Below are 26774 nucleotides of genomic sequence, written 5' to 3' on the forward strand. Positions count from 1 at the left end.
TCTTTTTAAAACCGAATTTCAATTCCAGCCTAAAAATATCAGAAGCAGAAAAACAGAAGAGCAGCAAACTAAGCTTCAAATTTGCTTTTTACTTTTGCAACCCATCTCTGCAAGACTTTTCCTGCCGATGGAAGGCCACCACATCGCAGGACACCAAGGGGACGGGATGACCCTTCTGAGCATCCAGGGCTGAACTGCAGCATTAACTTCTGCAAAGCCAACCTCTGCTCTTGCTTCTGCCCTGCGGCAGGAGCCTGGGAGCTCCAAAATCTGCCATGAGCCCCAAGCCTGGGGCTAAGCCGGCCCCAGCGCCTCCTCAGACAAGGTAGCATGGGACTTGGAGCAGTCTGACAAGCAAAACAGGGATCTCTAAGACCAACGCGGGGCTCGCACCCCTGCAGGCACTCACAGCTGCTCCAGGACAGGGCGGCCACCAGCACCCACGAGACAAACGGCTGCGCTGCGCTCCAGGGGCAGCTCATTTTAAGAAACTCATTTTCAGATGAGCTACTCGCGGTATAATTCATGTCTCCACATGACGAACATTTCTTGGCAATCGCCAGCTCCCTGGCTGCAAGCTGATGCATTTTTAAATCATGGTTCCCAATGGAAGAGGTATTTGCCAGCGCTGCTGGAGCCTCCGGTCCCTGCTCTGCCTTTTGAGCGAGAAACCGTGCAGCCCACTTGGAAGACCTGCCAGAGGACAGCAGCTCTCCACTGCCTTCCCTGCAACCACATCAAGGCCAGCACTCGCAGTTTCTCCTCTCCTGGACCTTCTCACCCCCGAGACGATCCCGGCAGCCATGCGCGAGCAGGACAGCTTCTCCACGTGCCCATGGCATCCACGTAGATGCAGGGCAGCAGCCACAGCTCAGAAGCTGCCTGGTGGCACTTTGGGGCCGGAGAAGAGTTGAAGCAGGTTTGGGGCCAGCAAGGAGCCGCGCTGCAGAGGGGTGACTGAACGGGTCCCGCACCCATCCCGCAACCCCAGCGCTCTGGACCAGCCAGCCCGAAAATAACACTTTGCCATACAAACCCTCTCACCAGAGGATCACCAGATGCTTTATGAACGTAAAGCCTTGCAATTAGGATCATGAATCACAGATGAAGGAGTTGGCCTCCAGCAATGCAAAAGTTGTCTCAGGAGTTTGATGTGAGCCACGAGATATTGCAAACACAAGATCATATAAATGGGCAGCCTGGCTGGAGGGAGCAGCACCACAATGGCAGGGAGATGCTCTGCAAAGACCAGGACAGGACACAAGACCAGCGTCGAGGATGGGAAAGTTTGCCCGTGGGCTGACTCAGAGGGTTTTATTTTGTCGACCGCAGACACACGGTCCTCGAATGCAACAAGCCAGAGCAGCCGCCCCAGCAGCCCAGCCCCAGGCTCGCCGTAGGGGTTGCGCTGCCTGCCCGGAGCTCGCCCAGCAAAGCGGGGAGGGATAATGACTCTTCCTTTCTAAATTACTTTGAGATCCAAAGATTTTTTTTAAAAAGCCATTATCTGTGCACAGCCTGGTGCAGTGGTGCCTACCCAGGACGCGGCTATTTATAAGAGCGGTGATGTGGGGCAGCCAGCACAGGGAGGGGGACCAGGGGTGATGCTCGGTGCCCGATGGGCGCTGTGGTATCTGGCACCTCCAGTGTGCGAGATGGGCTCTCACCTGGCCTTGGCTGCTTCGGCACAGGTGGGAGAGACCCCACAGCTCTTTGGTGAACACGCAGGCTGGGCTCACCCCTTCTGTGCCATGTCCCTGCCCCAGAGTGCTCAGGGCTGTATTGGCTTTGTGTGGCAAGGTTTTGGTTACAGGGGTGGCTTCTGTGAGAAGCTGCTGGAAGCTTCCCCCACATCCGATGGAGCCAATGCCAGCCGGCTCCAAGTCGGACCCGCCACTGGCCAAGGCTGAGCCCATCAGTGACGGTGGCAGCACCTCTGGGATAACAGATTTAACAAGGGGAAAAAACTGCTGCAGCAACTACAGCTGGAGAGAGGAGTGAGAACATGTAAGAGAAACAACTCTGCAGACACCAAGCACCAAGGTCGGTGCAGAAGGAGGGGAGGAGGTGCTCCAGGTGCCAGAGCAGAGATTCCCCTGCAGCTGGTGGTGAAGACCCTGGTGAGGCAGGTTGTCCCCCTGCAGCCCAGGGAGGTCCACGGGGGAGCAGATCTCCACCTGCAGCCCGGGGAGGACCCCACGCCAGAGCAGGGGGATGCCTGAAGGAGGCTGTGACTCCATAGGAAGCCCACGCTGGAGCAGGGAGAAGTCCTGCCCCTGAAGATGATGGAATGGCAGAGACAACATGTGATGAACTGACCCCAACCCTCATTCCCCATCCCCCTGCACCGCTGCTGGGGAGGAGGTGGAGAAAATGGGGAGTGGAGTTGAGCTGGGAAGGAGGGAGGGGGTGGAGAGAAGGTGTTCTAAGATTTGGTTTTATTTCTCATTATCCGACTCTGATTTAATTGGTAATAAATTAAACTAATTTTTCTCAAAGTCAAGTCTGTTTTGCCTGTGACGGTAATTGGTTGAGTGATCTCTCCCTGTCCTTATCTTGACCCACGAGCCTGTCATTGTGTTTTCTCTCCCCTGTCCAACTGAGGAGGGGGAGTGATAGAGCGGCTTTGGCGGGCACCTGACTTCCAGCCAGGGTCAACCCACCACAGGGTACCCCCATGATTTGCCTCAGTGCAAACCCTCCTGAAAGCCGCCCTCCGCCTGGCTCGGAGGACACTGTGCCGGGGAACCCCAGACAGCACGACGCAGCATCCCTGGGCACCTCGTGCCCGCAGCCCCTGGCTGCAGCTCAGAGCAGCAGAAAAGGGGGCCAGTGGCAAAATGGGCCAGTTCCCCTTTGGTAGAAGAAGCCTCATTAAAAAGCGCCCCAAACCACCCGGAGACAGGGGGGCTTCTGCATACCTCAACTCTCCATGGCGAAGCTGCACAGGCTCCCACTTTGTCATGTAAATGCGGGCGCCCGGGGCCGGGGGCTGGAGGGCGAGTGTTGTTCCTGCAGCACAATGCGGCCAGTGAGCGGGATGAAATCTGCCTGCCATTATAAATTCAGCGGCCCGGGAGAAATCACAGACTTTCGCACACAAAAGCCGTGCCCTGGGGATGCGCCGGGAGCATCACCACCGCTGCCACCACCACCCCTTCGCTGGGTGCACGTGCAAAGCACCGGCAGGCAGAGACGGCGGTGAGGGCAGCGCCGCCAAGGTGAAAGTCCGTTTGGGGTAATTATTGCTGGAATACGCTTTGTTTCTATTATTTATGGTAACAGCTGGGGAACATGACCTGCTGCCCAACAGCTGCCTGCACCCAGGCAAAGCCGCCGGTGGGACGGCATGAAATTACCATGTCATTTAAATCCTCTCCAGCGCCGCATTCAGCCAAGGGGCCACGGGAACGAGGCCGAGACAAAAGGGAGTTTTATTGCGGTGGCGGGTCCCCGTCAACCCCCTCCCCATGCACCCAGCACTGCCAAAATACAGCCGGGAATCAGAGAGGAGGAAGCGGGGCTGCGGCACACCAAACGCCGCCGGACACTCAGCGTGGTCCATCCTCACCCTGAGCCATTTCCTACCCTAAACCAGCCCCAGAAACCACCCAGGGAAGAGAAACCCCCCAGTCGGGAGGCAAAGCAAGTGGCAGCACCAGCAGGAAAGGCAACTGCTGGCAGGGCGAGCAATCAGCTTTCCCAGTCTCCAGGCTCAACATATTCAAAACCGCCGGCTGTAAGCAGTGACCGACACCGTCCCACAAAGCCCAGACTTCAAAAAGCACCATCTCATCTCTGCCAGCCCACACATCACACCCGCTGCCTGCTCGTTCCCGAGTCGCCGTGAACATAACCAGGTTCAGGCGGCTGCAGGCACTTTTTGGTTCGACACTAAACCAAGTTTAAGTAGATCACACCCATGCGGGGCAGAGGGCTCCGGCTGCAGCCGTCAACGTGCAGCATTAAACCCGTCCCGTGCACCACAGCCCATCTTCCAAGGGGAAGTCTGAGCTGCCCAAGCGCTGCTCCTGCCCCACATTGTGGTGGCTGCATCCAAGAAATGTGCCAAAACAGGCTCTAATCTGTCTTACTACGGTATTTAGTTCTGAAAGCAGTTTAGTTCTTTGTATCCTCGACACCCGAGTGCCAAGCGCTGCAAAGGGCATCGTCGCGCCCTGTCAAACCTCAGCTTCCCGCTTGGAAATAGCGGGCGACAAACTCGAAAGCGTCAAGTTAAAGTTCTGCCCCACCACAGCTGAGGCCAGTGCTGCCGCACCCGGTGTGCACAGTCCCGCAGCCCAGGCTGGGCCAGAGAGCGAACCCGCGGATGCTGCAACGGAGCATAACAAGCAGCAGCAAGAGCATTGCCACCTCCATCGCACTCGTTCGCAGGGACTGCAAACCAGCTGCTTTGGCTCCAGGGAGAGCGGCACAGTGTGGTGATGCCAGCGGCACGGACACGGCTTGACCCGTGGCGGCATAAGCCAACCCACGAGGGTCTTGCTGAGCCAGCCCTGGCTGCCCAGCGGCTCTGCGTCCCCCTTTTCGCTCCCTCCGATGGGGTGTGAGAAGCACCCATCACCATGAGTGCCACCACCTCTGCCGAACGCACCAGGCGGCTTGTCCGGACTGTGTGACCCTGCACCATGAACCTGGGGTCCCTGCTAATGGCACCTGGACCGGGCAAAGGCTGACACCCCTCCTGGTCTTGCACCACTCCCGCAGACTTTCCAGGCAGCAGCCAGGGACGCGCAGAGCTGGAAGCAGCAGACAAAGGCAGCCCCCAGCGCCAGAGGGGACAGGACAAAGGCGACGCCGGCTCCTTTCCGTGTCCCTTCATGTCCCTGCAGTGGGTGCACTGTGCCACAGGCAGCCCCACAGAGCCACTGGCCAGGGGCTCCTGGTGAGGGGTTTAAAACCCACAGGCAGCTTCGCCACAGCTCGCCCTGCTGAAAGAGCAGCGCTTTTCTGCCTGATTTGGCTTCCTTTTAACGTCTGCCATCTTAATAACTTGTCCCTGTTCTGTTCTTCCCTGGGTTTAGAGAGAAGCTGCAAAAAGTGTTTAGAGATAAATCATACACGCCGTGTCTCCAGGCAAGGTGCTTCTCCCAGCTTTGTTTCTTGGTATAATCCCATCCCAGAAACAGGCACGTGCAATCTCATGTTTCCTGAAGATAAAGAGATCCAACAGACGGAACAGCTTTGGGGTTTTTGCAGGGTTTAGCACAGGAAGACAACGGTTAAGATTAACAGCATTTAGGAAGTTTGCAAGGGATAAAGAAAACTAAAAGTTGGGGGGAAACTGACTTCAGTTTTTAAAACTAGTGCATGCGTGCCTCCCTGAGCAGTGCCTGCGGGTCAGAAGATGTCCCAGGTTCCCTTGTCACCTTTCCAAAAGTCTTTATGTTGGGCACATCCAGGCACACGCTGGGTTTGTGCTTTATTACCCTGACAGGTCACGGCCTGGCATCGTCAGAGCTTGAACATGAGCCCCATACCCGGGCTCCGTCGCAGGCAAAGGGATGCTAAGGCAGGGTGGGATCTGCAGTGGCTCCTGCAACACGGGGTAAACGTCTTTGCTGCACGCAGGGTGACCCGGGTGGGAGCAGACACCCCCCAGTCAGATTTGGGGAGGAAAGGGGAAATTTCCAAAAGTGCAGCATCAGAGCCCTGCTCTCAGTGCAGCCCCCACCACCCCAGGGACCCCCATGCTGCCAGCGGGACCAAACCCCAAACCCATACCCCCCGAGCGTGGCCCAATCTCATCGGAGAGATTGTTTTAAAGCACCCAGCACCTTAACAGAATTAGTTAAGGCCGGTGGTTGGAGGGTGCAGGCACACCGGCAGCATTATCTGCTTTGCCCCGAGGTGGCAGTGCCGCTATCACCCCGAGGCACCGGCAAAGCCCTCGACGCAGCCACCAAATCACGGCTTCCAGAGGCCAATAAATCAGCCCCAAACACAAAGCGCCAGCAGCCAGAAGGTAACACAGACACGAAGAGGTCTCCATGCCACACTTAAAATTAAATACCGTAAGGAAGGTCCAAAGTTTGGTCATAAACCCGCAGCAGTTTTATGTCAAAATCTCGCCACGCCACCGCATTACAGCGGGCAGCAAACTTGCCAGCACGAGAGCCGTGAAGGGGCAGGGGTCCCCAGTCCCCACCGCTCCCTCCCCTCCTCCTGCCTTGTTCTAGGCACCAAAACCCTTCTGCGACTCAGAGCAGCACAAGTTCGCGACGGTCACGCCGAGCACGGGAGCGAGCGGCTGCCGACGTGATGGCCGGCCGGGCGAGTTTTGGGGAACACCCTGGCCGCGAAGGGTCCAGACCGAAAGCACCACCAGCTGCTCCCATCTCCCGCCGGGTGTGCGGAGGTAGGAGTGGGGGGACGTGGGGGTACGGGGTGACTCTGGAGCTCAGCCCCCCGCAGCCCCTCACCAGCAGCCGGCCACGCACAGCCCCGGCTCCGCGCATGCCCCGCCGTGGGGAGAGGAGCCGCTTCGTGCTGTCACGGCGCGCGGCATCGCCGGCCCCACGCCAGCTCCCGGCTGGTGCCCCGCTCCCCGAAACACCGCACCGGAGGGGAGACGGGGAGCTGGGGGGGGGGGACACGGGGGTGACGATGGGGAGCTGGGGGGGGGGGGATGCTGCCGCTCTTCTGTGCGAAACAGGCCCTTTGCGCAGGGGTCGCGCCACGCTTTGGGGGGCGGATGGACCCCACGCTCCCAGCTCTGCGGGTCAGACACGTCCCCCCCCCCAACCCTGCACCCCAATCCTGCGGGTGCTCTGCCCCGCACGGCCCCCTCCGCCCCAACCTCCCCATCACCTCCTGCCCTCTCCAGGGCACCCCGGGGGGGACAAGCTCGCCGTCTCCTCGCTGCCGCCCACCCCAAAACGGGGCAGCCCTGAAGCCCCCCCCCCCGGGCCGGCTGCAGGCCCAGACAGGAGCGTTCCCCCCCCCACCCCCCACGGTCTGCCCCTCACCCACCCCTCCTCAGCCCCCCCCTCACCCCAATACCCTACCGCAGGGCCCCCCCCCCGCTTCCCACGGCATAGCCCCCCATTGCACATCCCTCTTCCCCCTCCCCCCCCACCGCGGGCTCCCCCCATTGCACCCCCCCATCCCTCCATTGCACCGCCCCCCCCCCATACCCCCCACCTCACCCCCACGGCGCAGCCCCCCCTCAGGCCCCTCAGCGGGCCCCCCCCCACCCCGAACCTCCCTCATCGCGCAGCCCCCGTCACACGCTTCCAGCCCCCCACGCCTCGCCCCCCCCCCCCCCCCCTCAGACCACCGCTACCTGCTCCCGAGGGTCCCGCTTCCATCCCATCCACGCGGGCGCCGCTCCGAGCCGGGGGCCGCGGTCAAGGGGCCGGGGCCGCGGGCAGGGGCCGGGCAGGGCCGGGGCCGGTGACTGCACCGCCGCCCGCCGCAGCCGCCTCTCGCCGCGCCCCAACGCGCAGGCGCCGCCGCCGCCGCCCGGCCCCGCGCCCAACAAAGGCGGCGCCCGACGGGGCCGCCGCCATTTTGGGCCCGCTCCCGGCGGGCGAGGGGAAAGCGGGAGGGATGGGGATGTATACACGGACACGCACACCGGGTGGTACCGGGGTTGGCAGGGCGGGAACCGGGAGGGGAACCCGAGCGTTGCCGCCGCCCGGGAGTAGTGTAGTGTGGAAGGCCGGTGCTCGGGCCTGCCCTCCGATCCGCGCCGCCTGAGACATTTTTTCAGGGTCTTTTTCCGATTTGTGTTGCCGGGCCGGGGAGGAAGCGGCGGGAAAACAGGTTCTCGTATTGACAGGGTTTTTTTGTTATTCCTGAGGTGCTCCGGGTCTCGCTGGCCATGAGCCCGCTGTAGCCCCGCTCCCCCTCAACCCAGCCAAACTAGGCAGAAACGTCCCGTTTTTTCACCACATTTGTTAGATTTGCCCTCCCCAGCGAGGGCTGACGAGTGGAAACACTGACCCCGTGGCACGACTTTGATAATAAAGTCAAAAAGCCCCAGGAGCATTGTTTCAAGACAAGGCTAAACGAGATGAGGTTTGCAATCCTACTCTGGATTGTGCGAGGCAATGGAAGAAAACCACAGAAATTCCAAGTATTAAAGCGTTTTCGCTTCTTCCTACCCCCACACGCAGGAGCGAGCGTGAGGCCCTGCCATTATCCCCAGGGCCGGCGCTGGAGCAGAAGCCAGCGGGCAGCTGGTTTTTTTGAGGCACATTTAAGGGAGGAAGGTGCCACGGCTGCGTGCGGCCAAGCAGAGGACGGGGAGATGGAGGCACATCATCGCTTAAAGGCATTGTGCAGCTCCAGCCCCTGGTTCCTGGGGTTTGATCCAAGGGATCTTCACGTTAGTTTTGGAAGACACCAGGATAAAGTCATCCTTTGCTTTTTGAGCTCCTCAGGCTTGCCTGAGGCTGAACCATCTCGGTTCCCAAACCCCCCAGGATCTCCACTGCAAAAAAAAAATAAATTTAAAACCTGGAAGCAGGGGTTTGCTGAAGATGCAGGTTATTTTAAGCAATCATGTGTCCCGAGTTCATTTATAGCTGTCATGTTTTGGCCTTGGCCAAAAGCTTTTCCTGTCCTTACCATCGTATTTTTAGTGAAGTACAGTTGTCTGAGGAAACAGCAAACCCTCACCTGAAATAGAGAAGATGAATAAGCAAACAGCTCTTTCATTTATTATTTTGCAACTCTCTAATATAGAATCACTTTTCCAGGCAGATACAGAGTCTATTGACACCATAATTTCTCTAGACATTGCAATATAATTTCCCGAGAACATGAAAAAAAATACACCCATTCCAAACATCTCCCCCCCATGGCGAGTGCAGGCTCCGAAAACGGGTTAATTTAAGCCCTCCTTTTAGTATCTCTAGAGATGTTATCCATGTGTACTTCCATCGCTTTCTAAGTCCTAGCACATCAGAAATAAATATGTTGTGGCAATGAGTTCCACAGGTTACACATTGTGTACAAGTTTTAATTAAAAGTTAAATAATTTAAGACATTTGTTTACAGGCAACAGTATCGGTTCCTCACTCTGTACATTGCATTTATTAGACATCAACAAGGAAAAACAGAACATTTGGCACAAGAATGCCAATTTTTTTTTTTATTATTATTATTTTTGGACACATGAACACAAAATATCCCTGCAGGCTAAAAAAAAAAAAAAATACATTGCAAGTTGTACACGACCAGCATCTTATCGCAACATGGGGCTGCTAACCCACCCATAACAGTTTAGAAAGAGTACCTCGTATTGCTATAGACATACATCCAGTCCAAATTTAATAAAATACAATTTTAAACATTACAAGTCTAACAATATAGAAACGAAAATTACATCATAAGTCAAAATGAACAAATGCAAACATTTTTACATTGAAGTTTCAGCCTCTAGACATAGAAATATGAAAGTGTCAATAGCAAGGTATAAGAAAATCTCTAAGTGATATTACAAGATCTTTCCTCCAATGCACAAGGAAAAAACCTTGTAGTTGAAACAGTATTGATACAATGCCCTCCAAACCCTGCTTTCTTAAAATGAAAGCAGAGTCACTCCCTTGCTATTGAGCAAGAAAAATCCTACAGCACATCCACAAAGGTAGTTTGGGGGGGTAGGTTTTGTTAAACACTGGATCTGAACAAAGGTGCCCTTCCCCAACCGAAGAGCAAAGCTGTTGATAGAGGTTAAATAACTCTGACACTTGCGTCTGGGACAAGAGACGTACTGCATGAAGCATGTTTGCCTGTACATCACCACCTCTTAGGCCCTTTGGATGCAGCTACAGGCACTACACTAAACTGTGGTACTTACAACAAGAATAAATAAGCCAGGCTGTTCAAATGGTTGAGACAGGCTAACTAGTGATTGCCAGAGCTTGTTCAGAATTCAGCTGTTCACAAAGCAAGCAGAACTGGTTTGGAAATGGGATTTCTGCCCCCCATTTTTTTTTTTTTTCTTCTTTTTTTAAATGTCAACCACCCCCTTTCCCAACTCTTTAAACTTTGCTACATTTAAAATCTTTCACACCACATAGCTAAACAGTGGCCAACAGGCTTTATTTATAAAAAAAACAAAACAAAACAAAACACCCTAAGAACTACATCTACAGAATGCACATCTTCCCATTGATTGACACATGCATAACGATTCAGTCAGGCCCAAGGGGTTAATCCAGATCATCAAGCCCAACCTCCAGACTTGGCTCAGACCTGTGTAGGACAGCATTGCCGAAACTTTGATCTTACCGTTACCGCCACGCAACGGTCCTGAACTTCAGTGCTCTTCTCCCCAAGTGACAGCACTGCACCCTTAGTGGTGCTTCTCTACAGTGGTGTTTTAACACAAGATTGAGTTAAGGTCCTCGCCCTGCATCCCAGGGCTAGCCGAGGTCTAACAATCCCCATAGTCTGAGGTTAAATATTCAGTCCAGTCACAGGCAAACAAAGGAGAGGCTCTCACTTCACTCAATCTGAACTAGGAGTGCTTGGCACTGGACAACTAACTAACTGGTGACAGAATTAAGTATTTCTTTGCACCCTTGATAAACCAGCCACATTCTTGCCTAGTGCACAAACTCAAAATAGCGATCTTTGATCCTATAACCTAAAAAGGGTGCTCAGTTTCTTTTCAAGGTGCCAAAGTTCTCCACGTGTGTTGGGTCAGTCAGAGTTCATTCTAAAAAGGGGTTTTTTTTTGTATTCTCCCTGAACAAGTACTGAGAAAAGCAGCCATCTAGCTGAAGCAGCGGTCAGTCTCCCACCCACGTGTCCTGATTTTATTACACAAGTGAGGTATTCTTTAAAAAAAATTAAGAAAACTAAAAAGAATCTTTTTTTCTTTTTTTTTTTTCAATCTAAACCTGTCCACAGTATGTGCCAGAAGCAGAGTTCACTTCAGTCCCAGTTTCAACAGAAATGAAAAAAGTTTAAACTTAATTCAATGAGACGTACTACTTGAAAGAAGGTTATAAAACTGTTTGAAGACTTAAGTTCAGTGTACTCTGGTACAACTGAAAAAACCAGCATTTAGAAATGTAAACTTTAATTTATTTACAAGCTTAAAGACTGAAGGAAACAGCATTTCATATTGCTGAAATTTTGAGGGGGCTGGTTCCTAAGCTTTGGAACAGGAGACAACTTAGCAGCAAACCCCACACGAGTATCAGAGACCACAGTGCAATCGTTGGACTTCTCAAACTTCTGTCATCAAAGTAGTGGTGTTGGCTCTACTCAGTTTAGGAATAAGCTTTTAATCTGTGCTAACTCAGGTTAACACTAAGAGGAATCTAGCCTTAACATACTATGTTTGTGGATTCCAAGAGCATTCAGTGAAACCAAGCCCCTGTTCTTTATTACGCGTTTCAGCTGAAAAAAGCCAAGCAGATTAAAAAAATCCTAACTTCTAGGCTGGGACAGAATCAGTATATGAGACTTACATTGGTTAAACATGCTGTTGAATGCAGTTGTGTGTGCAACCTAGATTCCCAGGGAAAAAAAAAGTTTAAAATGCTGGTACAAGTCCTTAGGTTGCCTGTCACACAATACATTTAGACTGTACAGATTGGCAAGCCTTTCCTACACGTAACACCCAGTTTCCAAGCTTATAAAAAATGTTGTAGACAGGACACCAACAGTGAATATAAAACAGTTAAAAATAATTCTTAAAAAAGCATGGAAGTGCGTCTTTTCTAATTAGTTTCAGAAACTGCCAAATTGTGTGTTCAGAAAACGACACGAGAATGTTGGTTAAACTCATGCACAATCCTCAGCTAGAAAATTACACTGTTGGGGGGCTTAAAAAACAAATATTTATTGCCAAAGTTAAACCTCCTATGAGAAAAAAGTTTTAAAATCACTTAGATTTATCAAACCACACAGCAGCATAAAGTGGGCACTTTTGTAAAAGTTTGCAAAATACCTAAAAGCTAATTTTTTTTTTTTTGTTTTTATCATTTTTAGAGGGGGAAATGATGGTTCAGTACTTGTTACGATACCATGGCAGTATTATTTGTAACCATTATAATTAAAATGTACTGACAGGCATCACTATCTGGTTATATTACACATTCACAGAACAAGAACCACCTATCTGAACTCGCAGTATAGTGCAATTGCTTTGCAGCCGAAGTCTGCAGAGATTAAAAAGATAATTAGTAAAACTGACAAAAAACTGCAATACCTGTGAAAGTTATGTTTGTTAAAAGGCATTTACAGTAGTGAAGTCTAAAATCTCCGTTAAAAAATCTATGGCCCCACACAATAGAACAATTACATTTAACTGGAGTAAAACATTTTGCCATAATATGCACACTCACTAAGCAGTGCATGAAGACAGGGAATCAGTCATCATGATAAACTAATGGGATGAGAAGATAACTTAAAAACAACAGCTAGCAAAATATTCAATAGAAACCTTTCGTGCCAAGTCCTTTAAAAATTTCAGGATGATCGGCCTTTTGCGCTTTGAGGTAAAAATTCAGTCCAATGCATCAGAAAAGACAGTCTATGAATTTCTATGACATAAAACAATGAAACAAATGGCTCAATTGTGTTGGTGCATCAGACATTGCTGTGAAGTACAGATTCAGTGCGACTGTTCAGAGCTGCTGGTAGTGGGCAGTCTGAAATAAACTGGGCCCTAGCTATAGCAGTAGGCATTCAAAACATTTCAGGACTGCATGGGTTGTTGGTTTTGCCTTATCTTCCCAGATGCTCTCAAGCAAAATACATCGTATGCTGAGTATCATGGTGGATCTGCACTGCCTTTGCAAGAGCCTGAGGATCGCGGCCATTGCTCTGTCCTGACACATGGCTGCCTTCAGCACTGTAAAAATGCAGACACATACACAGAACCATGAACAATTGGGCCAAGCAGTATGTAATTCAGGTCCGTTATCTGGCTACCAAGATGATGAGGCACAGTTCCTTACCTGTCATGATCCTTGTCCACAAGATGGTATCTGGCCCTAAACGCTACCAGCCTGGCATAGTATGCAGGAGCTGGAATAGAGACTGATCGCGTACACCGGACATACGTGTGACACAGCTGATACGTCAAAAGCTGTAGTTCGTCTGCGGTAAAACAGTTGTCATCCCACAAGACCTGGTAGTGGGAGGGCCGGCTGGTTCCCTGTGGAGAACAGATGAGCAGTCAGCTAGAGAACATCAATAAAAACAGAGGTCGCACCTGAAGGCTGTACCTTCTATCAGTGCATTGACAAGTAAGTGCCAAATGGGCACCAAACTGATGCGACTGTAAGTCTGCCAAGCTATAAATAGAAGCAACATTACTCATCGGGACAACTATAAGGATTTAGTCCCGTAGCCTGAGCACAGCAGAGCTGAAACATTACCTGAATTCCTGCATGGCTACAGAGGTAAAAGTCAAATTCAGAAGGATGTGTGATCGTGCTGTCCACAGTAGTGCCTGCTGGTACGTTGCCGCTCTTACCCACCTATTGAGGAAAGTTTATTATTAGCCCATGGTTTTTTTTGGAAGTGACCCAAAAATACCTCCTAAGGTAGGCTCTACTTAAAGCTGTTTGAGAATTTACTGCTCAAAAAGGTGGAAAAATATTAAGGTCATTTACATAGGAGGAATGAAAATGTTCTCTTTGAGTTCATTTTTAGAAACTTCACCAAATCCAGCTGGTGTGTCATCAGAGAAAATAAAACACTTGCCAGTACCATTAAAATTGCAGAGTGGGATAAAGCCTACACAAGTAATTCAGGATCTGAAAATGCAGGTTTTCTAGAATAAATTTATTTCATACCCTCGTTTGCACTCACAGCCCAGAGATCTGTGTTTTTTTAAGGAAACCTGAGATCAAGAACTTTCCTAAAGAAGCTTTCTCAGTTGGCTTGTGAGTTGGTACCATAGGCAAATCTTACAGATGCATCTAGAGACAGAACAGGCAACAAACGGAACAACTAGTTCAGTTTATAGTCAGGAATCCCAGATTATAAAAATCCAGGCTACAGCTCCAGGTACACAAGTACAGGGATATAGAGTACGCCTACTCCAAAAGTGGATGGGAACAAGCTGTTCCATCTGATCGCTTGATCTAGAGCAATAAGAAAGGGGAGGAACTGGTTATTTTGGTAGAGAAAGCCTGTTAACTGCACAGAACTGCTACTGCTTGTACAGATTAATTCAATTTTAGCGGACAAGATGGATACCACCCCACTTAACTAAACAATCTTACTTTCCTGTTGCCATCACCTCCTTCTTATGTAGTCAACATTACTTGCCCTTTCAGTTTTGTCAGCACAGAATAGTCTGGTGTGATGCCTTTTCTGCACAACAATGTAGGTTATTCCTGGTCTATAATCTTCTTCCAAACTAATACAGGCCTTCCGGATTGCTATCAGTTCTGGCCAAGCTACCTAGAAGTAGAAGATTTAACTATTAGGTGCTGAATTCAGTACATATAATACTATTTTCATTTTTTCTGTGTACAAATGGCACTTTGTAAGGAACATGATCAGACAGGGTAACTGTACATCGTGCTTGCCCAGGAAAACTCAATGAAACCATTAATTGTTCCCGTAACAAATGCAACCCACATATATGTTTGGGTTTTTTGTTTTTTTTTTTTTTTCCAAGGGCCAATCCCTTTTCACAAGCAACAAGAAATCATCAGACAATACCTGCTTCATCTGTCCTTCTGATACTCCCCCTCGGTAGTAAATGATCCTTGTGGGCTTGAAACGAGTGGATTTGTAAAACTGGATCAATAGTTCTCGCACCATATTAGTCAGGTCCTGTATCACCTCCTGACTGTACAGCAACTCCTGGGAGGTCTCCTGGCGGGAGGTCTGCACACGCACCGTAGCACAGTAACGGCTAGGATGGCCGTCCATACTGCCTACCACAGCAGCAATGGATGGCTTCTTTCCATCCCCAGCAGGAGGGTGAGTGACATCTGCTCCCAAAAAGATCACTGGCTGCTGGAACACCGATGGCCTGTTTAATATGATTAAGGTTTATCAAATAATAAATAATAACAATAATAATACAAAGAAGGGGGGTGAGGAAGGAAAAAAAATATTACAACCGGAGAAGGTCTATCCAAACCATTCAACAGAACTAAAACCCTGTCAGAATCTTTAAGGATGAAGTTCTCTGCCTCAAGCTCTTACAGTCCAGAGGGAACAAAGTGAAAAGGACCAAAGGCAGAAGAAGTTACAAACATTTATCACAAGTCACTCCGCCTCACTCCTTTTCTTTCAATTTGGAAGGAGATACGGTATGTTTAAGGAGGTGGCAAGACAAAAAGGTAGACTGAGCGAACCCAAAAGGCAGGAAAGAGAGACAGAGGAAAAAAACCCTGTGTGAGCTTGTTTTCACACACACTGCTGGATGGCTCCAACACTAGAGATGACCCTTATCACAGGGCTTACTAGGCAGAGTCTGAATGCAGAAGCATCCTTCTCTGTCCACTTCAGACTGTGGCTATTTCTAAAGCACATAATATTTTGAAAGGTATCATTTTAGCAAACAAAACAAAATTACACCGTTTTGCTTGACAATCCAGACTTCAAGGAGAGCTTTAGATTTAATCTCACCTTTGATGAGGTACCAGCACATTGTTGATTCCTCCAAGCTTTGCATTTATCTTCAGACACAGGTTGGATAGCGTTTGTGGTGAGGTTTTTACCACATTCTTTACCTGAACACACTGAGTGGCCATTCCTAGAAGAGTGTCACCAACTCGCTTTACTTCAGCTGTGACAGAAAAATAAGTTAGTGGTTCCAATTATGTGAACAGTCAGTAGCTCCCTCTGCTTTCTCTCTTTTTTTTTTTTTTTCCTCCAGATGTTATCATAATTTAGATCCTTAAAAGTTCACTGACAAAGGTTCAGTTCGCTCTTTGGTAAGATACAAGTACTCCAATCAGGCCTGAAAAACCCATCTCCAAAAACCCCTTTTAAATGGAACATATTGCCTGCTCTGCCTCTTTCATACTGCCAAAGCGCATAAGAAGTTGTACAGCAAGTGGGCATGTAATTTAACACTTTACAGCCTCTTCTCCATACCGTAAACAGGCGTCTTTCCAGGTAGAATCACCACGATCAGCTGCAGACCAACGTAAGTCAGTTTTAAGTGTTTAAACATGGGCTCCACGCTGTCTGCACCCTGGGCGTATTTGCAGAAACAGGGCTGGCCTTGGATCGGCATCCCTGCATCCTTCGAGATCTTGCGCAGCTGGTCAGTAAAACTCCTGAAAATGACATATAAATGGATTTGTCCAGGCCTTTTCACTATGCTTCACTTTGCCATTAAGTTTATCAACAAGATCTAAAGCTATTTCAGATATTTCACAGCAGTTCCGATTTGACACTACAGTAATTATTTTTTAGCAATTTGATCACTATAAGAAACTCACTAATATGATTCTAATCCTGACTGAGGAAGTTTCATAAGCCTCTGTTTCTGTACTTTTAGAAGTCTCACAGAAACAAAAATACATTTGAACTGAACATTCTGAGGCAGATTCCCAAACTAATACTGATGCTCCAGTAGATTTTTACTCATTTGCCAAACTTACCTGAGCATTATTGCAACCATGATTTTTGCCAAACATTTCAGTGGTTCACACAACCTCTGTCTTTAGGATTCTGTAGAGTAATTTGAAGGACAGGGGAAAAAAATGTGGTGTATGTTGCCTGGGAGGCAGTAAAGGTTAAGAAAAAAAATAGTTCAGGTTTTAGAATGAAAGACCATCATCAGTTATTTGTAAAAACAACAGAATACAAGTGGAATGCAGCCTCCAGAGCAGGAAAAACAGCCTCAGTGGTACGGAATTAATGTTTTTCCTAGCTGGCCAATTAGGTTATGAACTTTGTCATAGTCTCCTCCCAAGTTGTAAATATTTAAGAAATTGCAGAACTGTTGTTTCCTCTTTTTACTATTAGATGCATTAAAATCAACTTATACCACATATCACCTGTCAGAAACATGAGGAAAACAAACCTTGAAATAGGCATCCTGAATAAATAGGAAAATACTTACTTTAGTAAGTCTTCCCTGCATTGTTTTTGAGGAGCAAAACAGGCAACAGCCCAAACTTTAATCTCAATGCCAGCATAGAACTGTTTCCCTCTCATGTCCCACACACCTTGGTTTGGTGTGGCCACAGTCTTGTTCTAGGTAAAAACCAAAGGCAAATTAAAAATAAAATGCTGCTTTGTTTTGACTATAGCTGAACAGTGTTCATACAAAGGAGGCCTTATGAGAAGATATACAAAACACTTACATGAATTTAAATAAGCTCAGGACAAGATATTTTACAAGGCATGGAAAACTCACCCTGCCTCCATATTGCAGCATTGGTGCTGGCAAAACTCTGCCTGTCAACTCCGTCATTTCATTATGGACAACAATACCAAACTCCTTCAGATATGGATCAGGTCCACCAACCATACTGTTACTTTTCACCTGGCGACATGAAAAGTACTTGTGTAACTACACCTAATGCTTCACGTGGCTCTCTCCTCTTTGCTATGAATAGGCTGTCTATTTAAAAGGATTTGTTTTAAAGAAGTCGGATTTTTAAACTTCTGCAGTTCTTGGTCATTCTGCTTATCATATATAAGCTACAATGCTTCTGGAAGAGCCATAAGAAGTGGCAAGCACAGACTGTTTAGCTGGAGAAAACACTTACTAGTCTGCTGATTTCTTCCTGTCGGTCCGGTGCTGATCTTGCAGTTGCTTTTATCATAGTTGATGTCTGATTGTCCGTTAGCTTCTTTATACATCTCTGGCCTGCCACTATGTTACACACCTACACAGAAACAGGGAGAGGTGGTGTGATACTGTTTAACAGACGATACACCGCAATGCAAGAGAAAGTTAGATTCTTACCTCAAGTGGTAAGTATGTGTGTTTCTGTTCCTGTCCTACTTGGAGACAGGGAAGGTGAGGATATTTTAGCTGCAGACTGTACTTCTGCTTAAAATACTGAGCTACTGTACACTCCATAGCCTGCCCATTTTCCAGCTGCAGAGGAAACCTATAAAGGACATTTGTTCTAGTTAGACTTTTCAAGATATTTTTTTTTTTAAAAAGGAAAAAAGTGTATGGAAAAATCTATTCCACACTAGAAATGCTGGAAACACATTTTCCTTAGCCACTGGATCTCTTCTTTATGAAAAGATTTTATAGACTGTATACTGAATCTTTCATAGCTATTTTAAAAATTATAGCCTTTCATAACTGTATTTAAAAGCCAGGATACAGCTTCAATTTTCCTGTATTGAAGGAAATAAAGCAGTGGTCTAAACCCACACTACTCCTCTACTCCACTAAGACTAAACATTCTTGTAAAGCCACACAGCTGCTTCACCTCCAGAATCAACTACTCTTGCATAAACAATATACCTAGTATATCTAATAGGTTCAAGATTTTAAAAATTGTCAGAAGGTGCTTGTATACATACGTCTGATGACTGGCTGGTCGCCGAGTAACATTGCAAACTCGGTATTTTCTCTTCATCTGGCCACAGTGGGTAACCTCTACTTTTAGACCTGAAAACCCAACACAAAAGTCATCTAAATAAATTCAGCCATAGGAGTCACCTTTGAGAAAGGTGAAGGGAAAAAGGAATAGGCCAGCTTCCCAAGCACCTTGCAAATTTTCATTACAATGTAACATGGGCAGGTTTCCAGTATTTTGTTGCAGCAGCTTTAGAACAAGCCTTTACCTCTGATTTCTTTGGTAAACTTGACACGCTGCGAGTCCGTAAGAGGCTTAGTTTGTTCATTTATGTTCTGAATGTCCAAGACCTCGCACATGAACTCAATGATAGGCTGGGCACGATAGAAAGCAGTTGCTGACACTAAGATAAAAAAAGAGGACATTTAATTTAGAAGCAGAAAGAACTCTGTTACATTAGTGAGACAGAATTTCCTACATACCATCAATGTTGAGCATCATGTTCCACATGGCAGGCCTGACTGACTGGTGGAAACCAAACCAGACCTCCCTGCCACCACCCAGAGGGTGGTAATAACCTTCAGGGGGGGAGAAAAAGGAGCGACCCACAGGAGTGTACCTGGAGAAAAAAAAAACAAAAGAAGAGAAAATGAATACTTTCATCATTCCTTTCTGATACACCTTTTTACATTCATGCCTATAGTGTTTCAAACACATTTCTACAGTACATTAGAACTGTTAGACCTAACTTACAGCAAGCATACAAAGCTTTACCAACAGTGCAGTTGGAAAGACTATAGCAAATTCCCATTAGAAACATGACCAGCCGATACATGTCCTGAGTTCAGATCAGATTTCCCTATTCTAGTGCAAATTTGTAAGGGAGGCATTGAATTACGCAAATGCATCCCTTATCCCTTCTACTGTAGGAAAGTGTAATAGCAGTAGTATAGCAGCAAGTAATAACATAATACAAACGTTAAGACAGATACAAGATTAAGCCAGTCAGGAAGGCACCAAAAGTACCCACCTCATGGAGGGAAGGTGCCGTGTGATTACGTCAAGTGCCTGTACAGAATCTTCAGGAACTTCATTCAAGTGCCCTGCCAGAGCTTCCAGCAGCAACTGAAGGCTGACGACTGATACCCACTGAATGGATACTTTAAATGTCTGGTCCTTCCCCTCTCCTGGAAGTGTCACCTCCATATCCACCTGATGTAGTCAGAACAGAATTAAGCACAAGCTTTTGTCAGGTATTGCAGACTATCACAACACTAAGCAAGGTTATGTTCTTCTCCTAGGTATCCTTTGAATCTATATTTTTGACGAATTGTTTGTGTAATTCTCTTAAAATATTACAATCGGTTTCCTTAGGATTTGGAAAGCTTGTAATTTATTCATCTGAGAAACTGCACTGAGGTATCTTTAAGTGTAAATTTTAAGCAGTAATTAGTATGGTGACATCAAAGCTCTGGAGAACTGTGAGTCATTTTTTTTAAGTCAGCCAATTAATAGCAAGATGTCTTGTGAACCAAATGGGAAGGCAAGAAAACCTTTTGGTCAAAAAGACAACTCACTAGGAAACACAAATCTCAGAGTTCTAGCACAGTACTTGAGATTACTGTCACACACCGTCAGCCCAAAGGGTAAATGTGAACTCATCCTATGTATTCCTCATGGCACTGTACCAGCAATAACCAGATCTCAGGGGAGAGGAGTAGATGGGGGTTAAGTTTTGTACCAGGGCTGGTTAATACAGATTGCAGTCTGTTAGAGTGAGGGTGCTGGCAAGCACAGCCCAGAACATGAAGGGCCAGTGCAGTTAATCTAGTTGTTCTTATGGAACAGGAGGATGTATCTTAACAGTGCAGCCAAACCAAACCAGCGTATTTGTCATCTGCAACTACTTTATCATTTAGCAACAGAACAAGGGTTAGAACAGAGAAAAGCGAAGTTTCTATCAGGGCGGGGGACAAAAAAAACCAAACCAAAATCTACTTGCAGCTGAAAGAGCACAACACATTAGTTTGCACTAGCACTGACAAATTCTCCAACTGAAGAGCTTAAAATTAGAAACCTGAAGACAACAAACTTCAGTAAAACACCATTAAGTTCCTAGAGATCCCTGACTGGCACTGCCTGTCATTTCCAAGACTATACTAATACGTGTGACAGCATTTTGGGTTTACGTCAATAAAAGAACACTTTTCAAATGACACTGTAACAGCTTTCCCACTGAAACTTAAAACTGCTTATAGTAACACTTACTCTATCCCGGCCAATAGGTAACGGGTGTGCAGTATACATGTTCCGTTTCCCATCATATCCAGGTTGCCGATCTCCAAATATCTGCATCTTGAAGTGTCTCACCATAGTATCCACCACCTCTCTACAGAGGGATTTATCGAGTTAGGTTGAAGAACAGAAAATACAGCAATGGCCTTACACTGTTGAAAATCCCTTTTTCATTTTCTTAAATGAGCAAGGTACAAGAAACAAGTCAACACCAGGAGTTTCAGAAGTCACCTCCAGATTAAGACACCCAAGTTTCAACATACAGGTGTCTATACGCAAGGCAGGTATCCATACTGTCAGCAGAGATACAGTCAGAACAGGCAGTGGAATCTGGGGAGCTGTTCAAACACAGGAGCAAATACAAGCATCTACTTTGGGGTAAGTGGGGGTGCTCTGCTGATTCTGCTGACAAAGCATCCACATGTGGACCCTACAACGGCGTCAATCTGCAAGCTGAATTCCATCCTCTCAGCTGCTAACACACATTTGTATAATAGACTGTGGAACAATTATCAGCAACATTCACTTGTAGACTGTTAAATAAGAACAGCTGTAGTTCAACACTTAGTACATTTCCTAGAGCCTTCCAGATTACAGGCCAATTGCAAAACATCTTAATAAAAATAAGGAGAATATTATATTATAGTTCACTGAAAAGCAACTGCTAACCATAGTACAAACATAAACTGGCCTTTAGCAGATGAAGAATTTCTAGGATGTACAGTTTTCTTAAATTGAGGCATATACACTTTTTAATTTTTTTTAATTAAACAACTCATACCTGTTCACTCTTCGGGGGCGTTTTTCTGGTTTGATATCTACATCATAGTGATAAACATCAATCTTGGGGATCTGAACCTGAAAATGATTGGCTAGGAGGCGGATGGGTTTCCCAACAGTTCCCAGGCCTGGGCGACGCGGTGGCTGGAAAAGACTTGCTGGGGGCCCTACGGAAGTCAAATAAATATGTATGAGATGTAATTGATCATTCAGTGCAGTATCCTGTTAGGTGTACTTTGACTTTCTGACAGGGCAGAAAGAAATCTCAAGTAGCTTTCTGAGGTTGCAAATGGAGGTGTTCCAAGTGGCTCAGCCTTCCACCTGCTTGTCCAGGTAAAAAAAAAAAAAAAAAAAAAAAAAAAAAGTGTTCCCTAAAGCATACATAAGTTAGTGCCATAATTAATCTTCACAATTTTAGTGACATTTATTCATGACTGTGGTTATGTACTTCACAGAGTCCTGAGATAGAATGCAACCATTTATGTATTATGTATTTTTATATAATGTGAAGATAAACATATTCCTACCACCATTTCTAGAACTAGCCAATAGCCACACAAGCTACGTTTTTCATTGTTTTCACTATAGGCTTAAAGTTCAGATGTTAATGATTGTCACTCTTGGCATACTTAAGACACACATCCCCAATTTCTATCTGAAAATTGATATTATCTGGAAACAGGTAAGGGATATTTTTATTCTAAACTAAATTAAAAACATTTCCATATTGGATCTAAGATAAAACAGTTTTGTCATTTCCTTTACATCATGAACATATCATTTTTGTTAATAGTGAAATACTTTTCCCCTACAGCATAATTTCAGCCAATTTAAAATTCCTACACGAAGAAAGGAGTGAGGAAAGCTTTAGGCTATCTTCTAAAAAGAAAAGCAAGGGAGAAAGCATAAAGACAGGTATAGACTCCCAACAGATGTGGAGAAGATAATTTATATGGACAAATTAAGAGCTTCAGGAACAATTTTAAGGAAGAAATTATTAGAGGCTTGAAAAAGTACTCACATGCAAGCTAGTCACTAGTTAAGTCTTTAGTTAACTTCCTCAAAGCGTTAAGATCTGAGATACCATGTTAACAAGATTAAACACACTTTTTTTTAAATCTATCACAGCCTCAGTTGACACTGCATGTAAAGTAAATTGAATTAGTATATTTTCATGGGTTTTGTCTATATCTGCCAGTGCCTAGTGTGATCAAAGTTTCTTCCCTCTGTTGTAGAGTAGCAAAGGAGAGCGGGGGAAAATTATTACAATACAAGAATGCAATAGAAACCAATCATAAAACTTAGGGCAAATTTAGTATCAGAAGACTGTGTCAACCTGCCAGTATCCATCTAAGTCAAAGGCTCACAGTTTATACCAGAAGGGAAGTAGATAAGCTGTGGGAGGATGGAACTCATATTTGGGTACATTTCAGGGTGCGGCAAAAAACTTTTAACACAATCGTAAACTAAACCTAGGACCAAATCCAAGGAGCCTTCTACACTGGGTTTATAAGCCACCCCATGGCTACTACATTACCAATTAAAATTACCGATCTGAGGACACCAACCCCAGAATATTTTTAAGCAGAAGTAACACTTAGAGCATGTAAGCAGCTGTTGCCCACTCGACACGTCAGCTCCCCAAAGCTGCAGTAGCAGGGTGGCTGCCGGGGCCACAGACAACCCACGCAACACATCACTGGCTCCGCACCCGCCTGACTAATTGCGATCCGTCCAGGAGGAGCTTGCGACGCCATAGTCAAACCAGTTGTGGGGTACAGTTAGTACTTAAAAAAACTACAGCTGTCTTGACAAGCATGAATCATCAAGGGCAATCAAAGTTTGCTGTGCTTATTTGGATACTAGAGGGATGATCCATTAATCCCATGCTAATTAGTCTGAAGTAAGTGCAGGCACTGATCTCCTGCAAGAGATTAAATGACAACTATATTTACCCATTTTCCTCCCTTGGTATTGACAAGTTCTGTAAACAAGCATGGCAACGCTGACCTCAGTCAGTTTTGATCAAAGGAGATAAAACTTACATCTTCTCCTTTCTAAAGTTATTTCTCAATTCTCTTATTCCAGAGAATAAGCTAAAAACTGTTTTCCCATTTGAAACCATGCTGCCCTGCAAGTCACACTTATTTTATCAGGATTTTTACTTGATCAGCCTGACTAGGGTCCTAGGTGCCGTTAGCCCCTTAATTTCTTCTACTCTGTGTCACTTATGTAGTGAGTGCCCTCCACCAAGTTACTTCAGACAGGAAGCAGTTTTACAAAACTAAAAGAGGATCTGCTTCTACAGTGGGAAGTCAGAGAAGACACGCTACATCATATATACATACAGCAGAGTCTCCAAGTCAGCCCTCCACTGTCTTAAAATCTGGATTCTTCTGGAATTGCACCTGTGTGTCAATAAACGTTTCTTATCGCACCAAAGTTAACACTACTTTGATTATACCAACAGTTTGAATGGGAACTTGATGGATAAGATGCACAGACCGCTTAGACCAGGAAATACATCTCGCAGACATTTGACAGAAGAACAATCATGGAATAAGAGACAAGTAGCGAAATGCCACATGTGAAACACCACCAACACTTAACCGAAGTGTGTTAAAAAAATAAAAAATAACATCTGTATTTCCAGAAAGTATCTCCTAAGCTCTTAATAACGTCTCAACATCAAAAAACAAAACTTATTCTCGTACAGCTCGCAGGACTCGCGCGCAGGGATCGCATTACTGCGCGCATCTAGAGACCTACGCGTGTTTCCCCATCTCCCGGCCATCGCTATTCCGCTCGCTCCCCAGAGCCCGGCCGTGACCAGCCTGCCCGCACTCGAGGCCACCTCCCCTTTGCTCTCCCTCGGGAGGGCAAGTCACCCGATAGCCCGGGCGGAAACTTCCACCCCAGCCGGCAACCCGTTCAGCGGGAGCCCGCAAGGGCACACGCAAATCCTCCCCGCAAAGTTTAGCGACCTGCTGCAGCTCCTCTCCAAAGGACAGCGCCCGGCGGCTGACGAAGACGCCTCCGAGCCCGCTCGCGTGTCAGCCCGCCGGCGGAGGCCTGCTGCGGGGTCACCAGCGGCCCCGGGGCCCGCCGGGCCCGGCCCTGCGGCACCAGACCGGACCGTCCGCCCCAGGCCGCGGCGGCTGTCGGCTCGGCCCGGCCGCGAACGCCCGGGGATGGCGGGGCCAGCCCCCGCCGGGGCCGGCCGGGCCCGCGGCCTCCTTCCCCGCCCGCTGACACGGCCCGCCGGGCCCGCGCCTGACAGGGCCGGCGCTGACCGCGACCCGCCAGGCCGCGACCGGCCGGCCCCCCCCCCTCCGCCCCAGCTCCGCGCCCCCGCGGCTCTCACCGGGTCCCAGCGCTTCCATGGCGGCGGCGGCGGCGGCCTCGCTGCGGTCCCCCCCGGCCCCGACGACCGCCCCGGGCCCCGCCGCCGCCGCCGGCCCCGCCGCCGCCGCCGCCGCGTAGCGCTTGATCTCGGGAATATTGGCTCCGGGGTGGGGGCCCGACGCGGGAACGGGGCCGGGACCGGCGGCAGCGGCGGGGCGCGGGGAGGAGGAAGAGGAGGAAGAGGGGGAGGCGGGGGGGGCGCGGCGGGGAGCGGTCCCCGCGCTCCGCTTTCCCGAGCGGCGGCGCAAACAATCCCCCCGCTGCGCCGCCGCCGCCGCCGAGCCCGAGCCCGCGCGCGCCCCCGCCGCCGCCAGCACGCGCCGCCTCCCCCCGCGCGCGCCCCGGGCGACGAGGAGGAGGAGGAGGAGGAAGAAGAGGAAGAGGCCCCTCCACGCTGCCCGGCGCCGCCGGCTCGCGCACGCGCGCCGTCGTGTCCCCCCCCCCCCCGCCGCCGGGAGCGCGCACGCCGCCCCCACCCTTTCAACGCCGGCGCGGCCCCGCGGCGGCAACAGGTGACGACGACGGCGGCCCCGGCTTCCCGCCCGCCGCCCCGCCCTTCGCCTCAGGGGGCGGCGGGAGGTTCTGCCCCGGTCCCCGCGGCCAGGGGAGCTTCTCCTCACACACACACATCCCCCCCCTTCCCCGGAACCCGACGTCCGTTCGCAGGTTTAATAATGAACCGAAAACTCGGGCACGCTCCGTGACGGGCAGCTCCGGCTTCCACCGGTCCTCGGCTGCGCCCAGAAACGGGGAACTTGGCCGGCTTAATTAATTACACCCTGAATAACTTCGCGTACCAGGTAAACAGCCCTAATGCCATTTAAAACGCCTGGAAAAAAACCCAAAATACAACCCAAACCCCAGGATTGGTACAAATCAGGGGAACGACGGGACACCGAACACCTCAGGGCTGCAACCAGGACCACCAGCATGTCCCCCCGGTGCTGGCCCGGTCGGCACAACGGACCGCTTTGCGAGGTCTTAACGATCGATGACCGCCCGGCAGCCGGCACGGAGATCGATAGCAATCATGGGACATCGCCCGGGAGCCGCCCGGAAAGCACCGGCGGCAGGGAACCGGCCGGTGTCCCGCCAGTTGGGGCGTTCGGCTCCCGGGGCGAACCTCGTCACGGACCCTGCACCCGCTTCGGTGGCTCCCCGGCCTGTCAGAGAGGGTCCCCTGGGCTGCGTTTCAGCCTGCAAGGGGAGTGGGCTCACAGAGGATAAATTTGTCTTTTTCTTAAAAAGCCAACACTTCAGGCCGAGTGCCCTTAAATAAGGGGGTTACGGACTTTTTGCCTTTTTAAGCAGCTTATGCTATTTTAGTGAGCTGCTCCCTCGCACACCCCTCAGGTTCTGTTTAGCCAACAATTCTCAGCCGACTCGCAAGAGGGTCAGAAGTCAAAGCATCTTATAAATAATAAATGCCGAGCCCATTTTATTTTCCTTCTTTAACCTGCAGGTTGATATTTTCCAAGTTGAAGCATCAAAAACCTATTTTAAAATGAAATGAAACCTGAGATTCTCATATAATTGCCTGACAGCAGTTGATGAATACTTAAGGGAAACACCAGTTTTACAAGACCAGTAACAAAACCCCATGATGTCTGGCAACGTTTCCATGCTATTATTCTGCATATCTATGCATAAAAAACATACACGTAGGGCTACGCAAACAGTACTTTAAAAAAACAAAGATACAATCTCTACCTCAAGAAATCTGCAATACAAAGGCTTGGTCCTGTAAGTTGCTGAGTATGACAACTCAAGCCTATATTTAATGCATTATAAATTCAAAAAAGTCAGAAAAAGCAATTAACTTGATAAATATTATGTACA

The 26774-nt window shown here is 48.5% G+C and overlaps 2 protein-coding genes across 3 annotated transcripts in view; both read right to left on the reverse strand.

Annotated features, from left to right (window-relative positions):
• Positions 1–7441, reverse strand: part of LOC142040043 (protein argonaute-1) — a 28011-nt gene extending 20570 nt beyond the window's left edge. Inside the window, exon 1 of the mRNA XM_075047251.1 lies at positions 7307–7441. Coding sequence (XP_074903352.1) covers positions 7307–7331 — 25 coding nt within the window. The 5' untranslated portion in view covers positions 7332–7441. The remainder of the gene's footprint in view (positions 1–7306) is intronic.
• A 1595-nt stretch (positions 7442–9036) lies between these two features.
• LOC142040044 (protein argonaute-4) lies at positions 9037–25352 on the reverse strand. 2 transcript variants are annotated; one of them, XM_075047253.1, is made up of 18 exons: positions 24895–25352; positions 21532–21697; positions 20724–20844; positions 19486–19667; positions 18938–19074; positions 18724–18858; positions 18460–18547; positions 17885–18032; positions 17685–17804; positions 17330–17458; positions 17033–17166; positions 16057–16241; positions 15586–15745; positions 14668–14983; positions 14260–14403; positions 13371–13463; positions 12948–13147; positions 9037–12841 (listed from the first exon to the last, which is right to left on the reverse strand). In XM_075047253.1, exons 1-18 carry the CDS (start codon positions 24911–24913, stop codon positions 12733–12735), a joined length of 2586 nt encoding a protein of 861 aa, XP_074903354.1. In that variant the 5' UTR covers positions 24914–25352; the 3' UTR covers positions 9037–12732. The 2 variants fall into 2 exon arrangements, with proteins under 2 accessions (XP_074903354.1, XP_074903353.1); XM_075047252.1 differs by having other exon boundaries at positions 13371–13472; positions 14269–14403; positions 24895–25351.
• Between the last annotated feature and the right edge of the window lie 1422 nt (positions 25353–26774).

This window comes from Buteo buteo, chromosome 16, assembly GCF_964188355.1.
Source record: "Buteo buteo chromosome 16, bButBut1.hap1.1, whole genome shotgun sequence".
NCBI lineage: Eukaryota > Metazoa > Chordata > Aves > Accipitriformes > Accipitridae > Buteo > Buteo buteo.